We start from the raw sequence: 22,431 nt of genomic DNA, 5'->3' as shown, positions 1-22,431 counted from the left end.
ATCCTCTGTGCGGGAATCTCTCCGCTTTGCCCTCTGCACCCCGGTGGCTGCGCTCTCCTCCGTGGCTCCGAAGCTTCCCTGCTCCGCCACCCGCAGTCTCCGCCCACGAAGGGGCTTCCCAGTGTGTGGAAACTTTTCCTCCTTCACAGCTCCCTCCCACTGGTGCAGGTCCCGTCCCTATTCTTTTGTCTCTGTTTTTTCTTTTGTCCTACCCAGGTACGTGAGGAGTTTCTTGCCTTTTGGGAAGTCTGAGGTCTTCTGCCAGCGTTCAGTAGGTTTTCTGTAGGAGTTGTTCCACGTGTAGATGTATTTCTGTTGTATCTGTGGGGAGGAAGGTGATCTCCGCGTCTTACTCTTACGCCATCTCCCCCCTTCCTTCTCCTCCTAATTTCTGTTCGTCAGTAGTGATGTTCCCTCTTCCATTTTCTATTTTAGTCATTTGTCTTTTTTTTTTTTGTTAGTCTAGCTAAAGGTTTGTCAATTTTGTTCTTTTCTGTCTTTTTTTTCTTTGTTAGTCTTTTTTTCTGTCTTTTTTTTCTTTGTTAGTCTAGCTAAAGGTTTGTCAATTTTGTTCATCTTTTCAAAGAACCAACTTTTGATTTCATTGATTTTTCTTTTTTCTATTTTCGCTTTTCATTGATTTCCACTCCAGTCTGTCATTTCCTTCTTTCGGCTTGCTTTGAGTTTATTTTTGCTTCTTTTTCTAAATCCTTAAGGTAGAAGCTCAAGTTTCTGATTTGAAACCTTTCTTCTTTTTTAAATTTATTTATTTTTGCGGTACGCGGGCCTCTCACTGCTGTGGCCTCTCCCGTTGCAGAGCACAGGCTCTGGACGCGCAGGCTCAGCAGCCATGGCTCACAGGCCCAGCCACTCCGCAGCATGTGGGATCTTCCTAGACTGGGGCACAAACCCATGTCCCCCTGTATCGGCAGGCGGACTCTCAACCACTGTGCCACCAGGGAAGCCTCCTTTCTTCTTTTTTAACATAGGCATTTTAAAGCTACAAATTTCCCTCTAAACACTGCTTTAACTGCAACCCATAAATTTTGTTATGTTGTATTTTCATTTCATTCAATTCAAGATATTTTTCCTGGTGATTTTTTTCCTTGACCTATGGGTTCTTTTTAAGTGTGTGGCTTACTTTCCTAATAATTGGAATTTGTCAAAATTCTCTCTGTTATTTAAAAGAATTTCATCAGCCTCAGTTCTGCTGTGCTCAGAGACATACTTTTTATGGCTTCAATCCTTTTAAATATTTGCGACTTGTTTTATGGCCTAGCATATGATGTGTCCTGGAGAATGTTCCATATGCAGTTGGAAAAATCAACCTACAACAGCGTGTTGAGAGCAGGGAGTGATATTATCTGGTTTGTGTTTTAGAAAGGTTGGTCTAGGTTCTGTATGGGAAATAGATTGTTGAGTAAGAGGGAAGAGTGAAATAAGGGAAACATGGGAGACTGCTGCCCTAGTATAGGCAAAAAATGATGGTGCTTTAACTAAGCTAATAATGGTGGAGTGAGATATCAGCGGATTTAGGACAGGATTGCTGATGGAATGGATATAGCGTGTGAGAGAGAAGAGTCAAGGGTGACTCCAAGGTTTATGGCCTGAAACAGCTGGACCCCCAGTGATGGTGCCATTTTTGAGATGGGAAGCTCTAAGAAAAGCAGATTTTTCATGGAAACTTGATACACAAAGCAGACACAATTTGTTAAGAGACTGATATTGGTTCTAGTTTGGCTCTTGCCACTGTTTAATTTGGGGCAAGTAACTTAACCTCTGTGAACCCATACCTTGAAAGTTGGTATTTCATTAATTATGAGTACTTTAACTATAATTTATAACAGTAGTGGCATAGTGTTAACTATATTCTGATTTGTAATACACTCTCTCTTTAAGTTTTCCAGAGTGATTTGTAAGTGTATTGTTTTAGTAGTACTTAACCAAATAGTTTTACAACAGATTTTCACATCTAAGTATTTAATAAACAAACCATACTGAAATTACTGTTTTGATAGGTCAAAACTTGTCAAATATTGTAGTTCAGCTGATAGTTTCTTTTTACTCATTGACCTGTGATCACGTGGGGGCTTTTAGGAATGCCTCTTATCAAAAATATCTCTTTGTGGTAACAAAACGAAAATTGCAGTAGTCAGTGAGGTAAAACTGGTATCAGGTTAATTTCCTTGATTCTTGCTTTAATGTAAACAAGGGATAGCTAGATGAAGAACTGACCTGTTACTTATTTGGTTGTGGATTCCTTGATGAAAATACTTAAGGGAGTTCTTCATTAAGACACAGCCAGTTGGGTACCCTAGGGTGCTGAATGATGCTTCCCAATCTATCTTGCTCTCTGACTTCTACCACTTCTACCAGCTTAGATGCCTCTCAATTGTTGTGAGTGACTTCTGTTTCTTACTCTGAGGGGATTGGGTAGAGATGTATGATTTTTATTGGCTATTTTAATTTTTTTTTACTCAGACCTTGACTATATTAAAGAAACCTGATGAAGAAAATAGCTGACATTTTACTGAACATTTATGTACCAAGTACAGTGCTAAGTGTTTTACATAAAGTCTCACTAATCCTCACATCAATTCAACAGGATAGGTATTGTTATTCCCATTTTATAAATGAGGAAACTAGGGCCCAGAAATGTTAAGTAGCTTACCCAAGTAATAAGTGATGGAGCTGGGATTCAAACTCAAGCAGTACTTTACTGCTGCTGGCTATTGAGAACAATAATAAAATTTTAAATATGAAGCAAATAAATTGATCTGGTAGTAAAGTCAGAAGGAATGAGAAGCTTTCTTTAAAACCCCTTTTTGATGATTTTTTTTCTTCATCAGTGGTTCTCAGACCTTATTGTGCATAAAAATCACCTGGGGAAGATTGTTCAGTAGGCTTAGGATGGGGGCCCAGCACCTCATTCAGGTGACCTACACAACACACTTTGATAAACTCTTACCTAACACTCAGTTGTTGGTTCTTCATTGCTGGTAGCATTTTACGGACCCATTCACTGATATGTTATTTAACTTTTACAACTCTGTTGAAGTTCTCCTGAAGTTCTCAGAGTTTCCCTTTTTGCTAAATCAAAAAAGTTTCCCCTCAATCCTCATCCTTGATAAACCTTGATGGTTTACCACCACTTACTATTGCAAATTTCTCCTCCCTTGGCTTCCATGATTCACTTTCATGCTCCATTCCATATAGGACATGCACAAAAAAATGCTTCTTGAATTTGCTTAGCCCTATCCCTATTGCCCCTCCAAATGCCTAGCCAAATATTAATATGTTCTTATCTCCTCTGATTTGGGACCATAAAAATATATTATTTGCTCATTTAAATTATTCCATTTGTTTAGAGCTGGGATGACATGGAGAAAATCATAAAATACAGGATAAAAGATTTGTGAATTGTACTGATTATTTACCCCCAGGCTTTCACATTTCAAAGTACAGAGGGGAAAACTGTGCCAAACAAAATGAGATTCTAAAGCCCAGAACAAATCCTTGATTTAGGAACCCTTAACGTTCGCCATCCCTTGGCTGAGCTTTGCTAGCTGGACTTCCTATATTACTTAAAGATGACACCTGTCTCTCCTTAATCTTTCCAGCTGCTCAGGAAAAAAATAGCATAATTACTCATCTAATATGTATGTCCCCAAAGCCTTTGACAAATCAACAGGAGAACATTAATGGAGGGGAGAGAGGAGGAGAAAAGGACTGTCCTGATGGGCATATGGACCCAAGAATCACAATGTGAGGATGGTTTAGAATTTCTTAGGCAGCTTATTACTGTCAGGACACTTAAGTTCTGTCCCATCAGGAATCATAGACAAAAAAATAACAGTTTGGAAGTAGATGTAGGGACTTCCCTGGTGGCGCAGTGGTTTAGAATCCGCCTGCCAATGCAGGGGACACGGGTTCGAGCCCTGGTCTGGGAAGATCCCACATGCTGCAGAGCAACTAAGCCCGTGCACCACAACTACTGAGCCTGCGCTCTAGAGCCTGCGAACCACAACTACTGAGCCGGGGTGCCACAGCTACTGAAGCCCGCGTGCCTAGAGCCCATGCTCCGCAACTAGAGAAGCCACCACAATGAGAAGCCCGTGCACCGCAATGAAGAGTAGCCCCCCCCTTGCCATAAGTAGAGAAAGCCCACACGTAGCAACGAAGACCCAATGCAGCCAAAAATAAATAAATTAAAATTTTTAAAAATGACGTAGATGTAAAAGGAAATCAAAAGGAAGATATACTTTATGATCAATAGACAAATAGATAATATATAATTATAATACATATATCTTTGTATATGTGAAGTTGCTATATAAAGGAATAATGGAACTTTTATAGAGTAACTGCTACCTTTTTTTTAAGGCAAGCACCTACCTGTGCTTTCTTTAATGGTGAGGATAGTTTATTTGCTTATACGCAAACCTACTCTAGGAAGACAAAGTCATCAGGTTAATAAGACCGCAGAGATGATAAGAAATGCACTTTATATGATTGTGTTGCCCTTCATACTAAATGCATGTAATTAAGTTAGATCAGGTTAACCAAAATAAGTCTGACTATAGTTCACGAATGTCATGATGTGTTTATCACACACTGATGTGATATGCTTATCTTTTGAATTGTTCTTTTTGCCCTCTCATAACCTGTCCTACTTTAAGAAAACATACAGATCTGAATTTATTAGATAATGTAGGGAATGGTTATGTACATTGTAAATATGTATATGGATAAGTTCCTTGATACATTTAACAGTTTTATCAGTTCCTTTTTCAATGTTCCATTTATAAAAATCACTGTAACTTTTCTAGGAACACACGTTTAGTGTAAAGCCAAGTTCAGCCATATAGTGTTTATCTTGACCAAGTGAATTCTCCCCCTTCATTGTGCTTGCTTCCAAAACTGAAATGATCAAAAAACATGGTACTCTTAAATTAAAATATTAAAATAAAAAATTTAAATTTTCCTTTCTCCTCCAATATTCACAGTTGTACTCCGTTATCAGAATTCAAACAGATGAACAAGTATAACTTTCAGTAAATGTGTTCTCAGCTCCATTTTGCTTCCTGCAGTTGTTTATTTTTGCTCTGCCCTGTCCAAAAGGATTTCAGACCATTTATTAAGTTTTACAAGTTGTGATGAGATAAGGTAAATTAAAATGGGGCCAAAGAAAAGTATGGGTGGAGACAAAGTAGAGCCAAAAATAAGTCTAAAAATGTATACCATATTGGCCAGCACCCTTACTACTGGTGGTCTACGAACACCACAGTAAGCTTTCTAGCAGCCAACCTTCAGTAGAAAGAAAGAAAAACTTTACAATATCCTTGAATAAAAAGAACCCAGTTGTTCAGGTGAATTGCAATTATTCTTGGTCTTAAGATCAGACAGACCTTTATCCCAAAGACCCTCAGAAAGAGGATGCAACATTGAATTTCATAGCATCCATAATAGGCATTCATTGTTTGTTGAATGAATTATAGTACCCTTCAATATAAGCTGGTAGCATTTTGTGAAAATAGATTTCAGCAAAAGCAATTTTGCCAAAACTGGGGAGACACAGCCAGCAACAGAAAGCTGTGGTCTAGATTGCTAGCTTACTCTAATGTTACATTGTACAATACCTGGAGAAATTAATGGGTTATTAATTCTTCAACTGATTATTCCTGAATATTGATTTCTTGATAAATGTGGGCAGCGGTCCAGATGTGTACTCCGTGGCTGGCTGAATACAGACCTCTTTGTCTTAACAGTTCTTACAGCACATTTGCATTTTTATCACAACCAAGGAACGTAAAATGGCCTAACTATAAGCCCATATTTCCCCTTGTCCTCAGCAAGCAGTGGAAGTTCTCATGGGCCTAGGACTTTCTCAGAAAACCCTGTATAATCCAGTCTAGTACCTAAAGATACTAATAGTTGATTTCCTAAAGTTCTGTTCCTTACAATACAACTGAATTAGTTTTAGCCTGAAAAAAATTTGGAGCAAATATAACCAGATCTCAGCCACAATAAAACCTTATTAAAGCACTCAGAGAATGTTAAACTACTTCCTGATGTACTGTCTGTGATAAACTACTTGTTAAATGTACATCAAAGTGACCAAAAAATGCACCCTGGGGTTTATACTTATACATCAACTTAAATTTGAAGAATGTTGATCAGTTGTCATTCTTTCTGACACTACTTATCTAGCAGGCTCAGTTGTCGGGTTATACCCCACCCATCAAGATCAAACCATATCATCTGCTTGTAAAAGGTTGCTTTTCTTACTGTTTCTTTCTAATAAGGCAGGATATATGCAGTTCATCCAAAAATAATGTCAGATCAAGTTAACCCAAGGAGAAATAGTCTTAGCTTTTTTTGTTGTTTTTAAATGAAAAGGAGTTGTATGTATTGATGTGGAAAGGTAGTCTTGGCATACTACTGAATGAAAATTAACTTGTGAGATGACATATTAATCCTCATTTTTTTAAAAGGCAAAATATATACCAAACATATATATCTCTGGAGATAGGGATTATAGGAGTCTTTTTTTTTTTTTTTTTTTTTTGGCGGTACGTGGGCCTCTCACTGTTGTGGCCTCTCCCGTTGCGGAGCACAGGCTCCGAACACGCAGGCCCAGCGGCCATGGCTCACGGGCCCAGCCGCTCCGCGGCATGTGGGATCCTCCCGGACAGGGGCACAAACCCGTGTCCCCTGCATCGGCAGGCGGACTCTCAACCACTGCGCCACCAGGGAAGTCCCGATTATAGGAGTCTTTTGTACCATTCTGTATTGTTTGAGTTTTTAATAATCATATATATTACTTTTTCATAAAAAATATAGAACTTTGGTTGTTTTGTAAGGGGAGATGATACAGCCAAGGCAGAGTGGTATAATAAGAACCTTGGTTTCCTTACTATAGGGATAATAATAGAGCATCTCTGTATAGTTTGCGAGGGCTACCATAACAAAGTGCCACAGACTGGGTGACTTAAACAGCAGAAATTTACTTCCTCACAGTTCTGGAGGCTAGAAGTCCAAGATTGAGGTATTGGCAGAGTTGGTTTCTTTCTGAAATGGCTTATAGATGACCATCTTCACATGTAGATGGTGCCCTTCCTGTGGTCTTTTCTCTGTGTGTGCATGTGTCTAGTGTATCTGTCTCTCTCTCTGTCTTAATCTCCTCTTCTTATAAGGACAGCAGTCATATTGGATTAGGGTCCACCTTAACAACCCCATTTTAATTTAATTCTCTCTCTGAAGACTCTGTCTCCAAATGCAGTCACATTTTTAATTATAGTTATTCTATGAATCAAAAGAAATATTGATTGCAGAGCTCCTAGCATAGTGCCTGAAAGTATAAGCTCAATAAAGGTTAACTATTAAAAATATTTTAATCCACGGCTGCATAGTCAGAAGACCATCTCTTCTACTTGGATTCTTAGTAGTAGGTTCTTAATGTAGGTCTGTATGAGCATCGATAATTGGAAATTTGTCTGCCTCCTACAACTGACACCCGTAACATTTTCCTGTTTAGTTATAGTTGGTGAAAAGACAAACTGAAAATAGCAAATAATATGCTATAATTTAGATGGCTTTTTTCGTAAGGTAAATGGTTGTCTGTGATGGAACAGCCATAGCTCAATCTTTTTGTTACCATATAAACATTGATTTCAGTAACCTAGACTTGCTGTTTGTTAAGCAGATAGCTAAGATACAATCTGGATGGAATATCTAGTAATAACATTATGATGTATAAATATCATATTGTATGTTATTGCATAGTAATAACAATAGGGTTGTGATGGCAGGGGTTGGGGCATTGAAGGGTAGTCTTCTATGAAGATGGAACAGACTGTTCTAGGTCCAGCCAAGCAATTTCATATCTGGAGAGTTAATAAAGATTGCCAAGTAAGTTGGGATAAAGGCCCATAACTCACAATGGTCCCTGGATAGCTCAGGAGGCAGGGTCTTCTACAGAGGCTCTGTTTAACAGCTTAAGTTTGCTGTCAGCTATGCAGTGTGGGTAACCATTACTAGACCACAGTCATAGAAGCCTGGGATCTGCTAAACTTAGGTCCAGGATGTCATTTTATAAAGCTGGAATGCATGTATCTTCCATGTTTGAGCAAATATATGGGGCCTCACAACCTCATTTAGCCAGATTTCTGTTTTGTGTAATAGTGACCCATGGTAATATATTCCATATGTACAAGAAGTTAGGTAGGTACATAGAAGATATTTTTAAATACCCAAATCAAACTTCTGGACATGAAGACAACAATGTCTGAGATCAAAAATACGTAGGGTTAGATTAAGAGCAGTTAGACATTACAGAAGAAAAGATTAATGAACTTGAAGGCACAGCAATAAAAACTATCCAAAGAGAATTAGAGAAGAAAAAATAATTTTTTTAATGAAAAGTGTCATTGAGCTATCATTGGAAATCAAAGAGCAATCTCCAGTGGCCTAATATGGTAATTGGGATCCTTGAAAGGAAGAGAAGAAAGAGGGGGACTGAAAAATGCTTGAAGAATGAATGGCCAAAATTTTTCCAAACTTGAAGAAAACTATAACCCACAGATTCAGTAAACCCATAGCACGGAACCGTGAAGAAAACTACACCAAGGCACATCATAATCAAATTGCTCAAAACCAGTGATTAAAAAAATCCAAAAAGCAGCTGAGGGGGTGAGGGGATGGGAGGTGGGAGGGAATCCGATTTCTCACTGAAAACAATATAAGTGAGAAGACAGTGGAACAACAGCTTTAAAGTACAGAAAGAAAAACTGTCAACATAGAATTCTATGGCAAATGTATCTTCCAAAAGAAAAGAAAAAATAAAGATGTTTTAAGACACACAAAACCTGAAAGAATTCTTCACCAACCAACTTGCACCACAAGAAGTGTTAAAGGAAGTACTTCAAGCAGATTAAAAGTGGTACCAGTTGGAAGTCTGGGTCTACACAAAGGAATGAAGATCACCAGAAATGATGCCTACATGGGAGCTCCCTGGCAGTCCAGAGGTTAGGGCTTGCTCAGTGCTTTCACTGCTCTGGCCTGGGTTCAGTCCCTGGCCAGGGAACTAAGATCCTGCAAGCCGTGCAGGACATAGCCAAAAAAAAAAAAGAAAAGAAAAAGAAATGGTGACTACAGTGATAAATATAAAAGGGTTTTTTCCCCCTTATTATTTAAAACTCCTTAAAAGATAATTGTATGAACAAAAATAATAATATAGTATGGCATTCATAGCATAACATGTAAAAATAAAATGCATGGTAATAATAGTACAAAGGTTGAGGGGGAATAAATGTACACTGTTATCAGGTTTTAATATTATATATGCAGTACTGCCATATAACTTGAAGGTAGGCTGTGCTGATTAAAGATGTATACTATAAATTGTACAACAGCCACTAAAACAAAAGAGCAGAGACAGCTAATAAGACAACAGAGGAAATAATACAGAATCATAAAAAATACTGTGTTAATCCAAAAGAGGGCAGGTAAAGGGGAGCAACAACAGAAGAGATAGGACAAACATGATAGTCTCAGACCTGATCGTAACAATAGTCACATTAAATGAAACTGGTCTAAAAACTCCAGTTAGAAGACAGCAGTCATCAGATTGAATTAAAAAGCAAGATCCAATTACATGATGCTTACAAAAAACACACTATAGATATAAAGCCAGAAAAAATTTAAAGTAAAAGGTTGGGAGAAGATACACCTTATACTCATCAAAAGAAAGCTGGAGTGGCTATATTCATTCAGACAAAGCAACTTTCAGAGCAAGGAATATTACCACAGACAAAAAAACCATATTTCATAATGATAAAGGGGTCAGTTAAGCAGTAAGACATAATAATCCTTAATGTTTGTGCATCTAATAGGAGATTTTCAAAATACATGAAGCAAAAACTGATGTAAGTTCAAGGAAAAAGTAAAACAAATCCACAAATGTAGCTGAAGATTTTAGTACCTCTCTCTCAGTAATCGATAGAACAAAGTAGGCAGAAAATCAGTAAGGATATAGTGGCTTAAACAATATTCTCAACCAGCTTGACCTGATTGACATTTATAGAACACTCCATTCAACAGTGGAAGACACATTCTTCTCAAGTGCATGTGGAACATTTACCAAGATAGAATGTATTTTGGGACATAAAAAAAAATTCTCAGTAAATGGATTCAAGGCATACAAAGTATGATCTCTGATCTCTTTTAGTCAGCTGGGGCTGCCATAACAAAATACCACAGATTGGGTGGCTTAAACAACAGAAATTTGTTTTCTCAAGTTCTGGAGGCTGGAAACCCAAGGTCAGGGTGCCAGCATGGGTGGGTTCTGTTGAGCACTCTCTTCCTGGCTTGCAGATGACCTGCTTCTTACTGTGTGCTCACATACATGGTCTTTCTTCAGTGTGTGCATGCTCCAGGAGAGAGAAGGAGAGAGTGCGAGAGTGCACACGCAAACTCTCTGCTTTCTCTTCTTAGGATACTAATCCCATCGTGAGGGCCCCTCCCTCAGGACCTCAGCCAAATTACCTCCCAAAGGCCCCATCACCAGATACCATCCATCACATTGAGGGTTAGGGCTTCAACAAATGAACTTTCTGGGGGACACAAACATTTAATTCCTAACAAATCACGATTGAATTGAGCAGAAAGAGCTTTGGAAAATTCCCGGATGTTTGGAAACAAAAGTAACACACTTCCATGTATCAAATAAGAAATCAAGAAGGAAATTAGAAAATACTTTGAATTAAAACAAAGTGAAAACACAACACACCAAATTTATGGAATGCTGCAAAAGCAATTCTTAGGGAACTGTAGCTCCAAATGCCTGGATTAGAATAGAGCAAAAAGTATCAATGATCTAAGCTTTTACCTTTCTTAATAAACTAGAAAAAAGGAGCAGATGAAACCCAATTCAGTAGACAAAAGGAAAGAATAAAGATCAAAACCAAAGTAAATCAAATAGATTTCCTCTACTGGAGAAAAATCAGTGAAACTAAAAGCTGATTTTTTTAAAGAATCAATAAAATTGGTAACCCACTAGCCAGACTAATCTGGGGAAAAAAAGAGAAGACACAAACCTAATATCAGGGCTAAGAGAGGTGATATTACTAGAGCCTACAGATATTAAAAGGATAATAAGGGACTACTATAAACAACTTTATGCCAATAAATTTGACAACTTAGGTGAAATGGACAGATTTTTATGAATGGTACAATCTACCAAAGCTCACTCAAGAAGAAATAGGTAGGGCTACCCTTGTGGCACAGTGGTTGAGAATCCACCTGCCAATTCAGGGGACACGGGTTCGAGCCCTGGTCGGGAAAGATCCCACATGCCACGGAGCAACTAAGCCCGTGCGCCACAACTACTGAAGCCCATGCTCCTAGAGCCCGTGCTCCACAACAAGAGAAGCCACTGCAATGAGAAGCCCACACACCGCAACGAAGAGTAGCCCCCGCTGGCTGCAACTAGAGAAAAGCCCGCGCACAGCAATGAAGACCTAACACAGCCAAAAATTAATTAATTAATTTTTAAAAAAAGAAGAAATAGGTAACCCAAATAGCCCTATACTTATTAAAGAAATTGAAAATTGCCAGACTGTTTTCTAAAGTGGCTGCACCAGTTTACATTTCCCACCAGCAACGTGTAATGGTCTCAGTTTTACAGCCTTCCTAACACTTGGTTATTATTTGACTTTTTGGTTACAGCCATCCTAGTGGGTACGAAGTGATACGTCACTGTGGTTTTGATTTGTATTTCCCCGATGACTAGTGTTGTTAAGAACTTTTCACTGAGCTCTGCCCACCAAAGCAACAGCCAGCTCTACCCATCACCAGTCTCTCCCATCAGGAAACTTGCACAAGCCTCTTAGATAGCCTCATCCACCAGAGGGCAGACAGCACAAGCAAGAAGAACTACAATCCTGCAGCCTATGGAACAAAAACCACATTCACAGAAAGACAAGATGAAAAGGCAGAGGGCTATGTACCAGATGAAGGAACAAGATAAAACCCCAGAAAAACAACTGAATGAAGTGGAGATAGGCAACCTTCCAGAAAAAAAATATTCAGAATAATGATGGTGAAGATGATCCAGGACCTTGGAAAAAGAATGGAGGCAAAGATCAAGAAGATGCAAGAAATGTTTAACAAAGATCTAGAAGAATTAAAGAACATACAGAGGTGAACAGTACAATAACTGAAATGAAAAATACACTAGAAGAAATCAATAACAGAATCACTGAGGCAGAAGAACAGGTAAGTGACCTGGAAGACAGAATGGTGGAATTCACTGCTGTGGAACAGAATAAAGAAAAAAGAATGAAAAGAAATGAAGGCAGCCTAAGAGACCTCTGGGACAACATTAAACACAACAACATTCACATTACAGGGGTCCCAGAAAGAGAAGAGAGAAAGGACCCGAGAAAATATTTCAAGAGATTATAGTCGAAAACTTCCCTAACATGGGAAAGGAAATAGCCACCCAAGTCCAGGAAGCGCAGAGAGTCCTATACAGGATAAACCCAAGGAGAAACACGCTGAGACACATAGTAATCAAATTGGCAAAAATTAAAGACAAATTATTGAAAGCAGCAAGGGAAAAATGACAACATACAAGGGAACTCACATAAGGTTAACAGAGTTTCTCAGCAGAAACTCTACAAGCCAGAAGGGAGTGGCATGATAAAGTGATGAAAGGGAAGAACCTACAACGAAGATTACTCTACCCGGCAAGGATCTCATTCAGATTCGATGGAGAAATCAAAAGCTTTGCAGACAAGCAAATGCTTAGAGAATTCAGCACCACCAAACCAGCTCTACAACAAATGCTAAAGGAACTTCTCTAAGTGGGAAACAAAAGAGAAGAAAAGGACCTACAAAAACAAACCCAAAACAATTCAGAAAATGGTCATAGGAACATACGTATCGATAATTACCTTAAACGTGAATGGATTAAATGCTCCAACCAAAAGACACAGGCTTGCTGAATGAATACAAAAACATGACCCATATATATGCTGTCTACAAGAGACCCACTTCAGACCTAGGGACACATTTAGACAGAAAGTGAGGGGATGGAAAAAGATATTCCATGCAAATGCAAATCAAAAGAAAGCTGGAGTAGCAATACTCATATCAGATAAAAGAGACTTTAAAATAAAGAATGTTACAAGAGACAAAGAAGGAACACTACATAATGATCAAGGGATCAATCCAAGAAGATATAACAATTATATATGCACCCAACATAGGAGCACCTCAATATATAAGGCAACTGCTAACAGCTATAAAATAGGAAATTGATAGTAACACAATAGTGGGGGACCTTAACACCTCACTTACACCAATGGACAGATCATGCAAAACGAAAATTAACAAGGAAACACAAGCTTTAAATGACACAAAGTAGACCAGATAGATTTAATTGATATTTATAGGACGTTCCATCCAAAAACAGCAGATTACACTTTCTTCTCAAGTGTGCATGGAACATTCTCCAGGATAGATCACATCTTGGGTCATAAATCAAGCCTCAGTAAATTTAAGAAAATTGAAATCATATCAAGCATCTTTTCTGACCACAGTGCTATGAGATTAGAAATCAATTACAAGGGGAAAAAAAACACAAACACATGGAGGCTAAACAATACGTTACTAAATAACCAAGAGATCACTGAAGAAATCAAAGAGGAAATAAAAAAATACCTAGAGACAAATGACAATGAAAACACGACGATCCAACACCTGTGGGATGCAGCAAAAGCAGTTCTAAGAGGGAAGTTTATAGCTAAACAAGCCTACCTCAAGAAGCAAGAAAAATCTCGAATAAACAATCTAACCTTACACATAAAGGAACTAGAGAAAGAAGAACAAACAAAACCCAAAGTTAGCAGAAGGAAAGAGATCACAGCAGAAATAAATGAAATAGAAACAAAGAAAACAATAGCAAAGATCAATAAAACTAAAAGCTGGTTCTTTGAGAAGATAAACAAAATTGATAAACCATTAGCCAGACTCATTAAGAAAAAGAGGAAGGGCTTCCCTGGTGGCTCAGTGGTTGAGAGTCCGCCTGCCAATGCAGGGGACACGGGTTCGTGCCCCGGTCCGGGAAGATCCCACATGCCACGGAACGGCTAGGCTCATGAGCCATGGCTGCTGAGCCTGCGCGTCCGGAGCCTGTGCTCCGCAAAGGGAGAGGCCACAACAGTAAGAGCCCTGTGTACCGCAAAAAAAAAAAAAAAAGAGGGAGAGGACTCAAATCAATAAAATTAGAAATGAAAAAGGAAAAGTTACAACAGACACCGCAGAAATACAAAGCATCCTAAGAGACTACTACAAGCAACTCTGTGCCAATAAAATGGACAACCTGGAAGAAGTGGACAAATTCTTAGAAAGGTATAACCCTCCAAGACTGAACCAGGAAGAAATAGAAAATATGAACAGACCAGTCACAAGTAATGAAATTGAAACTGTGATTAAAAATCTTCCAACAAACAAAAGTCCAGGACCGGATGACTTCACAGGTGAATTAACATTTAGAGAAGAGCTAACACCCATCCTTCTCAAGCTCTTCCAAAAAATTGCAGAGGAAGGAACACTCCCAAACTCATTCTGTGAGGCCACCATCACCCTGACACCAAAACCAGACAAAGATACTACAAAAAAAGAAAATTACAGACCAGTATCACTGATGAATATTGATGCAAAAATCCTCAACAAAATACTAGCAAACAGAATCCAACAACACATTAAAAGGATCATACACCATGATCAAGTGGGATTTATCCCAGGGATGCAAGGATTCTTCAGTATATGCAAATCAATCAGTGTGATACACCATATTAACAAATTGAAGAATGAAAACCATATGATCATCTCAATAGATGCAGAAAAACCTTTTGACAAAATTCAACACACATTTATGATAAAAACTCTCCAGAAAGTGGGCATAGAGGGAACTGCCTCAACATAATAAAGTCCATATATGACAAACCCACAGCAAACATCATTCTCAGTGGTAAAAAACTGAAAGCAGTTCCTCTAAGATCAGGAACAAGACAAGGATGTCCACTCTCGCCACTGTTGTTCAACATAGTTTTGGAAGTCCTAGCCATGGCAATCGGAGAAGAAAAAGAGAAGGAATACAATTTGGAGAAGAAGAAGTAAAACTGTCACTGTTTGCAGATGACATGATACTATATATAGAGAATCCTAAAGATGCCATCAGAAAACTACTAGAGCTAATCAATGAATTTGGTGAAGTTGCAGATACAAAATTAATGCACAGAAATCTCTTGCATTCCTATACACTAATGATGAAATATCTGAAAGAAATTAAGGAAACACTCCCATTTACCACTGCAACAAAAAGAAAAAAATACCTAGGAATAAACCTACCTAGGGAGACAAAAGACCTGTATGCAGAAAACTATAAGACACTGTTGAAAGAAATTAAAGATGATACCAGCAGATGTAGAGATATACCATGTTCTTGGATTGGAAGAATCAATGTTGTGAAAATGACTAGACTACCCTAAGCAATCTACAGATTCAGTGCAATCCCTATCAAATTGCCAATGGCATTTTTTACAGAACTAGAACAAAAAATCTTAAAATTTGTATGGAGACACAAAAGACCCCGAATAGCCAAAGCAGTCTTGAGGGAAAAAAACAGAGCTGGAGGAATCAGACTCCCTGACTTCCGACTATACTACAAAGGTACAGTAATCAAGACAATATGGTACTGGCACAAAAACAGAAATGTAGATCAATGGAACAGGATAGAAAGCCCAGAGATAAACCCACGCACCTATGATCAACTAATCTATGACGAAGGAGGAAAGGATATACAATGGAGAAAAGACAGTCTCTTCAATAAGTGGTGCTGGGAAGAATGGACAGCTACATGTAAAAGAATGAAATTAGAACACTCCCTAACACCATACACAAAAATAAACTCAAAATGGATTAGAAACCTAAATGTAAGACCGGACACTATAAAACTCTTGAGGAAAACATAGGAAGAACACTCTTGAACATAAATCACAGCAAGATGTTTTCTGATCCACCTCATAGAGTAATGGAAATAAAAACAAAAATAAACAAATAGGACCTAATGAAACTTAAAAGCTTTTGCAAAGCAAAGGAAACTACAAACAAGACAAAAAGATAACCCTCAGGGGCTTCCCTGGTGGCGCAGTGGTTGAGAGTCCGCCTGCCGATACAGGGGACGTGGTTTCATGCCCCGGTCTGGGAAGATCCCACATGCCGCGGAGCGGCTGGGCCCATGAGCCATGGCCGCTGAGCCTGCACGTCCGGAGCCTGTGCTCCGCAACAGGAGAGGCCACAACAGTGAGAGGCCCGTGTACCGCAAAAAAAAAAAAAAAAAGACAACCCTCAGAATGGGATAAAATACTTGCAAATGAATCGACGGATAAAGGATTAATCTCCAAAATATATATACAGCTCATGCAGCTCAATATTAAAAAAACAAACAACCCAATCCAAAAATGGGCGGAAGACCTAAATAGACATTTCTCCAAAGAGAGGACATACAGCTGGCCAAGAAGCACATGAAAAACTCCTCAACATCACTAATTATTAGAGAAATGTAAATCAAAACTAAAATGAGGTATCACCTCACACCAGTTAGAATGGGCATCATCAGAAAATTTACAAACAACAAATGCTGGAGAGGGTGTGGAGGAGAAAAGGGAACCCTCTTGCACTGTTGGTGGGAATGTAAATTGATACAGCCACTATGGAGAACAGTACGGAGGTTGCTTAAAAAACTAAAAATAGAATTACCATATGACCCAGCAATCCCGCTACTGGGCACAGAGAAAACCATAATTCAAAGAGACACATGCACCCCTATGTTCATTGCTGCGCTATTTACAATAGCCAGGTCATGGAAGCAACCTAAATGCCCATCGACAGACGAATGGATAAAGAAGTTGTGGTACAATATACAGTCGAATATTACTCAGCCATAAAAAGGAACGAAATTGGGTCATTTGTAGAGACGTGGATGAATCTAGAGACTGTCATACAGAGTGAAGTAAGTCAGAAAGAGGAAAACAAATATCGTATATTAACATATATATGTGGAACCTAGAAAAATGGTACAGATGAATTGGTTTGCAGGGCAGAAATAGAGACGCAGATGTAGAGGACAAACGTATGGACACCAAGGGGGGAAAGCAGCAGGGGGTGGGTGTGGTGGTATGCTGAATTGGGAGATTGGGATTGACATGTATACACTGATGTGTATAAAATGGATGACTAATGAGAACCTGCTGTATAAAAAAGTAAGTAAAATAAAATACAAAAAAAGCAAGATGCAGAAAATGTGAATAGTATGACCCTGTTTTTGTAAAACAACAATAAAAATATTTCATGTACATGTATATATGTGTAAAAAACAAAAAAAAGAACTTTTCATGTGCTCATTGGCTATTTGTTTATCTTCTTTGGAGAAATATTTATTCAGAGTCTGCCCACTTTTTAATTGGGTTGTCTTTTTTTTATTGAATTGGAGGAGTTCTTTCTGTATTCTAAATGTAAGGCCCTTATCAGATACATAATAGCACGTATTTTCTCCCATCCTTTGGGGTTGTGTTTCATTTTTTTGAAAGTGTTCTTTGCAGCACACAAGGTTTTAATTTTGATGAAGTCCAGTTTATCAAATTTTCACTTGTGTGTTTGGTGTCATATGTAAGAATCCACTGCCAAATCCAAGGTCACAAATATTTTGTCTAAAGTTTTATAGTTTTAGCTCTCCAATTATTTAAATTTAAATTAATTAAAATGAAATAAAATGTAGAATTCAGTTCCTCAGTTGTGCTCCCACATTTCAAGTGTTCACGTGGCTAATATCTACCAAATAAGTCAGTGCAGGTACAGAACATTTCCACCATCACAGGAAGTTCTTTTGGACACACAAACACTTTAAAGGAACGCAGTAGTAGAAAGTGAGCTAAGGACTTGAACAGTTAGTTCACAGAAAGAGAAATGGGCAAGCTCAGGTACATAAAATTGTTTAATAGTTAAAGAATTCTAAATTAGGACAGAGACAGCATTTTTAGTCCCCCAGATTGACTGTGTCTACTTCCTTCAGGTCTTGACTCAGAAATCACACCAGTGCGGCCTTCCCTTGCCTACCCTGTTTAAAATTTCAGATCTGCCCTCTCCATTTCCTGCCTTTTCTCCTTAGCTCTTACCATTAGCTTACCCTATATTTAACTTATTTTTCTTGTTTATTGTCAGTTTCCCCCCTCTTCGAATGTAAAATCCATGAGAGCCTATTTTACTCACTATTGTCTCTCCAATACCTTGGATATTCCCAGATATGGCAAAAACTCAAATCCGTGTTGTTGAATGAGAGCTGGCAATGTGTAGAGAAACAAGTGCTCTTATACACTGTTCTCAGAGAGTGAACTGGGCCACCCTTTTTGGAAGCAATTGTGTGGTATGTAAAAGTCTCAAAATTGTGCTTGCCTTTTGACCCAATATTTCTCCTTCTAGGTATTTAGCATAAGGAAGTAATTAAAGCTGTACACAGAGATACGGCTGGAATATTCAGCCACAATGGAATGCTTTTACCTGCAGTCAAGAAAACTCTTGAACTGACACTGTAAGGAATGTAGATTGTTTTTTTAAATGTGGCATCAAGAAGTGTTTTGCAGAGCTGTTCAAAACAGATCTTCCTTTCTTTCCTAATGCTTTAGCATTTAAAAGTATGTCTCATTACTGACTTTTCTGGTCTGCTGCTTAAGTAAAACTAAAACTTACTTATACAATTTTTTCCCACAGGTCCCTTAATATGGACTTTGAAAATCAAGATAAGGAGAAAGACAGTAACAGTTCTTCTGGGTCTTTCAATGGCAACAGCACCAATAATAGTAAGGCATTTTATGACAATTAGCTTTTCACATGTAGTTGTCTTAATTTGATTCTTTCTATAACCCCAGTAGATAATTTACTGGGTTCAAGGATTATGTTTGGTATAATAATAAAATTAAATCTGTATGGTATAATTTGTTAAAGTCTTATGTTCTGAACCTGAATTACGGATTTCTTGTGTACTGCTTTTAATTCATGCCTAAAAGCTTGCTGCCAAGATTCTTTTTTTTTTTTTTGCGGTACGCGGGCCTCTCACTGTTGTGGCCTCTCCCACTGCGGAGCGCAGGCTCAGCGGCCATGGCTCACAGGTCCAAGCCGCTCCGCGGCATGTGGGATCCTCCCGGAACGGGGCACGAACCCGTGTCCCCTGCATCGGCAGGCAGACTCTCAACCACTGTGTCACCAGGGAAGCCCTATTTTCTTTTTTTAAATAAATTGATTTATTTTACTTTATTTATTGTTTTTGGCTGCGTTGGGTCTTCGTTGCTGTGTGCGGGCTTTCTCTCGTTGTGGCGAGCCGGGGCTACTCTTTGTTGCGGTGCGCGGGCTTCTCATTGCGGTGGCTTCTCTTGTTGCGGAGCGTGGGCTCTAGGCACACAGGCTTCAGTAGTTGTGGCTCACGGGCTCTAGAGCACAGGCTCAGTAGTTGTGGCACACGGGCTTAGGTGCTCCGTGGCATGTGGGATCTTCCCGGGCCAGGGCTTGAACCCGTGTCCCCTGCATTGGCAGGCAGATTCCCAACCACTGCGCCACCAGGGAAGCCCTCTTTATTTTCTTAAAGACGAACAGGATAGATGGGTATCTGCCTGCTTATAACTTCATTTAAATCCTTTGGTGAGGTTGATAATTTTGTAGGTGTTGATCATAAATTCATTTAGTGATTCTTAAAGATAGCTACTTGAAGTACTTGTAAAACTATTGTATCTTTTCTGATACTTAAGATTTTAAAGAATGTTTGCTTTGAAAAAACAGAAGTGTGCTATATGGCAAGTATTCAGCAGCATTATTCATCATAGCCAAAAAGTAGAAGCAACTGAAAGATCAATAAACTAGTTAATGGATAAACAAAAGATGGTATGTCCATACAATGGAATACTATTCAGCATTAAAAAAAGTTAATTACTGAAATATGCTCCAACATAGATGAACCTCAGAACACTGTTAAGGGCTTCCCTGGTGGCGCAGTGGTTAAGAATCCGCCTGCCAACGCAGGGGACACAGGTTCGAGCCCTGGTCCGGGAAGATCCCATGTGCCGCGGAGCAACTAAGTCTGCAAGCAACAACTACTGAAGCCTGTGTGCCTAGAGCCCGTGCTCTGAGATGAGAAGCCACCACGATGAGAAGACCGCGCACCGCAACTAGAGAAAGGCCACACGCAGCAGCAAACACCCAGTGCAACCAAAAATAAAATAAATTAATTTTTTAAAAAATTGTTAAGTAGGGCTTCGCTGGTGGCGCAGTGGTTAAGAATCCGCCTGCCAATGCACGGGACATGGGTTCGAGCCCTGGTCCAGGAAGACCCCACATGCTGCAGAGCAACTAAGCCCGTGTGCCACAACTACTGAGCCTGCGGTCTAAAGTCTGTGAGCCACAACTACTGAGCCCACGTGCCACAACTAATGAAGCCCGCGCGCCTAGAGCCCGTGCTCCACAACAAGAGAAGCCACCGCAATGAGAGACCTGTGCAGTGCAAGGAAGAGTAGCCCCTGCTCGCCGCAACTAGAAAAAAGAAAGCCCGCCTGCAGCAACAAAGACCCAGCGCAGCCAAAAATAACTAACTAAATAAATTAAGTAAAAAAAAATTAAGTAAAAATAGTCAGATAGAAAAACTACATATTGTATGAGTCCATTTATATGAAATTTCCAAAAAGGCAACTATATAGAGACAGAAAACAGATTCGTGGTTGCTTGGGGCAAGGGATGGGAAGGAGAATTAACAGTAAACCGGCATGAGGAATCTTCTTGAGGTGATGAAGATATTCTAAAACTAGATTATAGTGATGGTTTCACACTTGGTAAACTTACAAAAAAAAAAGTATTGAATTACACATTTAAACTGGGTAAATTTTATGGTATGTAAATTGTACTAGAAAATTGGTAATGCTTATTATAGAAAGAGAACTGAATTTAGAAGTAAGGAGACTTGATTTGATAATACTAAGAGATTGATATTGGGTACCTACCATGCGCTTGGCATTTATTAGGTATTTTGAAAGATGCGAAAGTACAAGAGCTGGTACTCAAGCTGTCACGCAGGCAGTGTGGCCAAAATACTTCCCAAGGTGTTAATAAAGTGCTAAGACAGAGCAAATACCACTTTCCGCACTATACCTAGAGCAGGTACTTTTTCTTATGGACCCTTACCATAGCCTCAGAATCTACTATCAATAGATCAGAGTAAGCACCAGAGGGAAGTCATTTTGACATCCATGTACAAAGAGAAAAAAGAGAAAGGCAAGCCAAAGTGAGCAACAGTGGGTCAACTTAGTAAGGGACTCTCCTGGAGAAAGTGAATTTGACATGAAACAGTGAACTTGGATTGCTGGAGAAGTTCCTCCAGGTGGGAAGAGCATATAATACAGGCACAGAGGAGGAGAATAAGAGTGACTTGTAGGACAAATCAAGGTCACTGCCTAATAGGGAGGAAAGACTGGAGATCTAACATAAAGTTAATAGAATATTGATGGAGGATCTTAGAAACTAAATTGAAAAGAGATCACTTAATATCTATTTCATTTTCTACCCCATCAACTAAATTATACTTGCCCAATTTTCACTGAGTTAAATGTGTTTCATTGTCCCCAGCAATGTAAAGTGGGCATGACAAATACAGTAAGTAGAATCATTTAAATATAATGAGCCTTTTCTTAAACTTATGACACACACACACAAAAACTTATGACACAGATCCTTATATTAAGTAAAATACCATACCAGTAACTTCACAGGAACCAGGTAAAACCGAGTGTCAGTATCCAATTTTAGGGTTAAATTATTACACAGCAGCTTACCTTCTATCAATAGTTTAAACCAAATCACTACATACACTTGAAACTCCTTTAAATTCCTGTTATATAGCATATATACAAATGATGTACTTAAACCAGATTACAAATCTGTTGTGCATTGCATCACATAAACCTAAAAGAAATCAGTAGTATGTATCTAAGTACCATTTTATCCTCAAATAAATGGTTAAGTCAGTCCGTGCAGTGGAAGGAATTTACCTGGTAACATCAGTTTTGTATTTCTCATTGTTAATCAGCATCTAAAGAGTAGTTGGTGGTTGTTTAATGGTAATTTCCTTGAATCTACCTCTTGTGTTGTGCTAAAATTATCCTCAACAAAAGTTATTTCTTCAGTGCCTAATCTGGGCCATGGATACCAAAAAGGATAAGCACAGACCAGGACAGAATGCAGTCCACTTCCACATAATCAGGAAAAACATAATGAAAGAAATGGCCATTGCAGAGAAGGCCAGTACTTGATTATGGAACATGGTATCAT

General features: G+C 38.8%; 1 protein-coding gene across 1 annotated transcript in view; it reads left to right on the top strand.

Moving 5' to 3' along the window:
• SPPL3 (signal peptide peptidase like 3) overlaps positions 1-22,431 on the top strand; it is a 118,683-nt gene that overhangs the window by 81,218 nt on the left and 15,034 nt on the right. Inside the window, exon 3 of the mRNA XM_082667243.1 lies at positions 18,835-18,923. Coding sequence (XP_082523369.1) covers positions 18,835-18,923 — 89 coding nt within the window. The remainder of the gene's footprint in view (positions 1-18,834; positions 18,924-22,431) is intronic.

Source organism: Grampus griseus (assembly GCF_964374135.1).
Source record: "Grampus griseus genome assembly, chromosome: 12".
Classification (NCBI taxonomy): domain Eukaryota; kingdom Metazoa; phylum Chordata; class Mammalia; order Artiodactyla; family Delphinidae; genus Grampus; species Grampus griseus.
The sequence above is the reverse complement of the archived record's forward strand: the minus strand, read 5'-3'. Positions and strand labels throughout refer to the sequence as shown.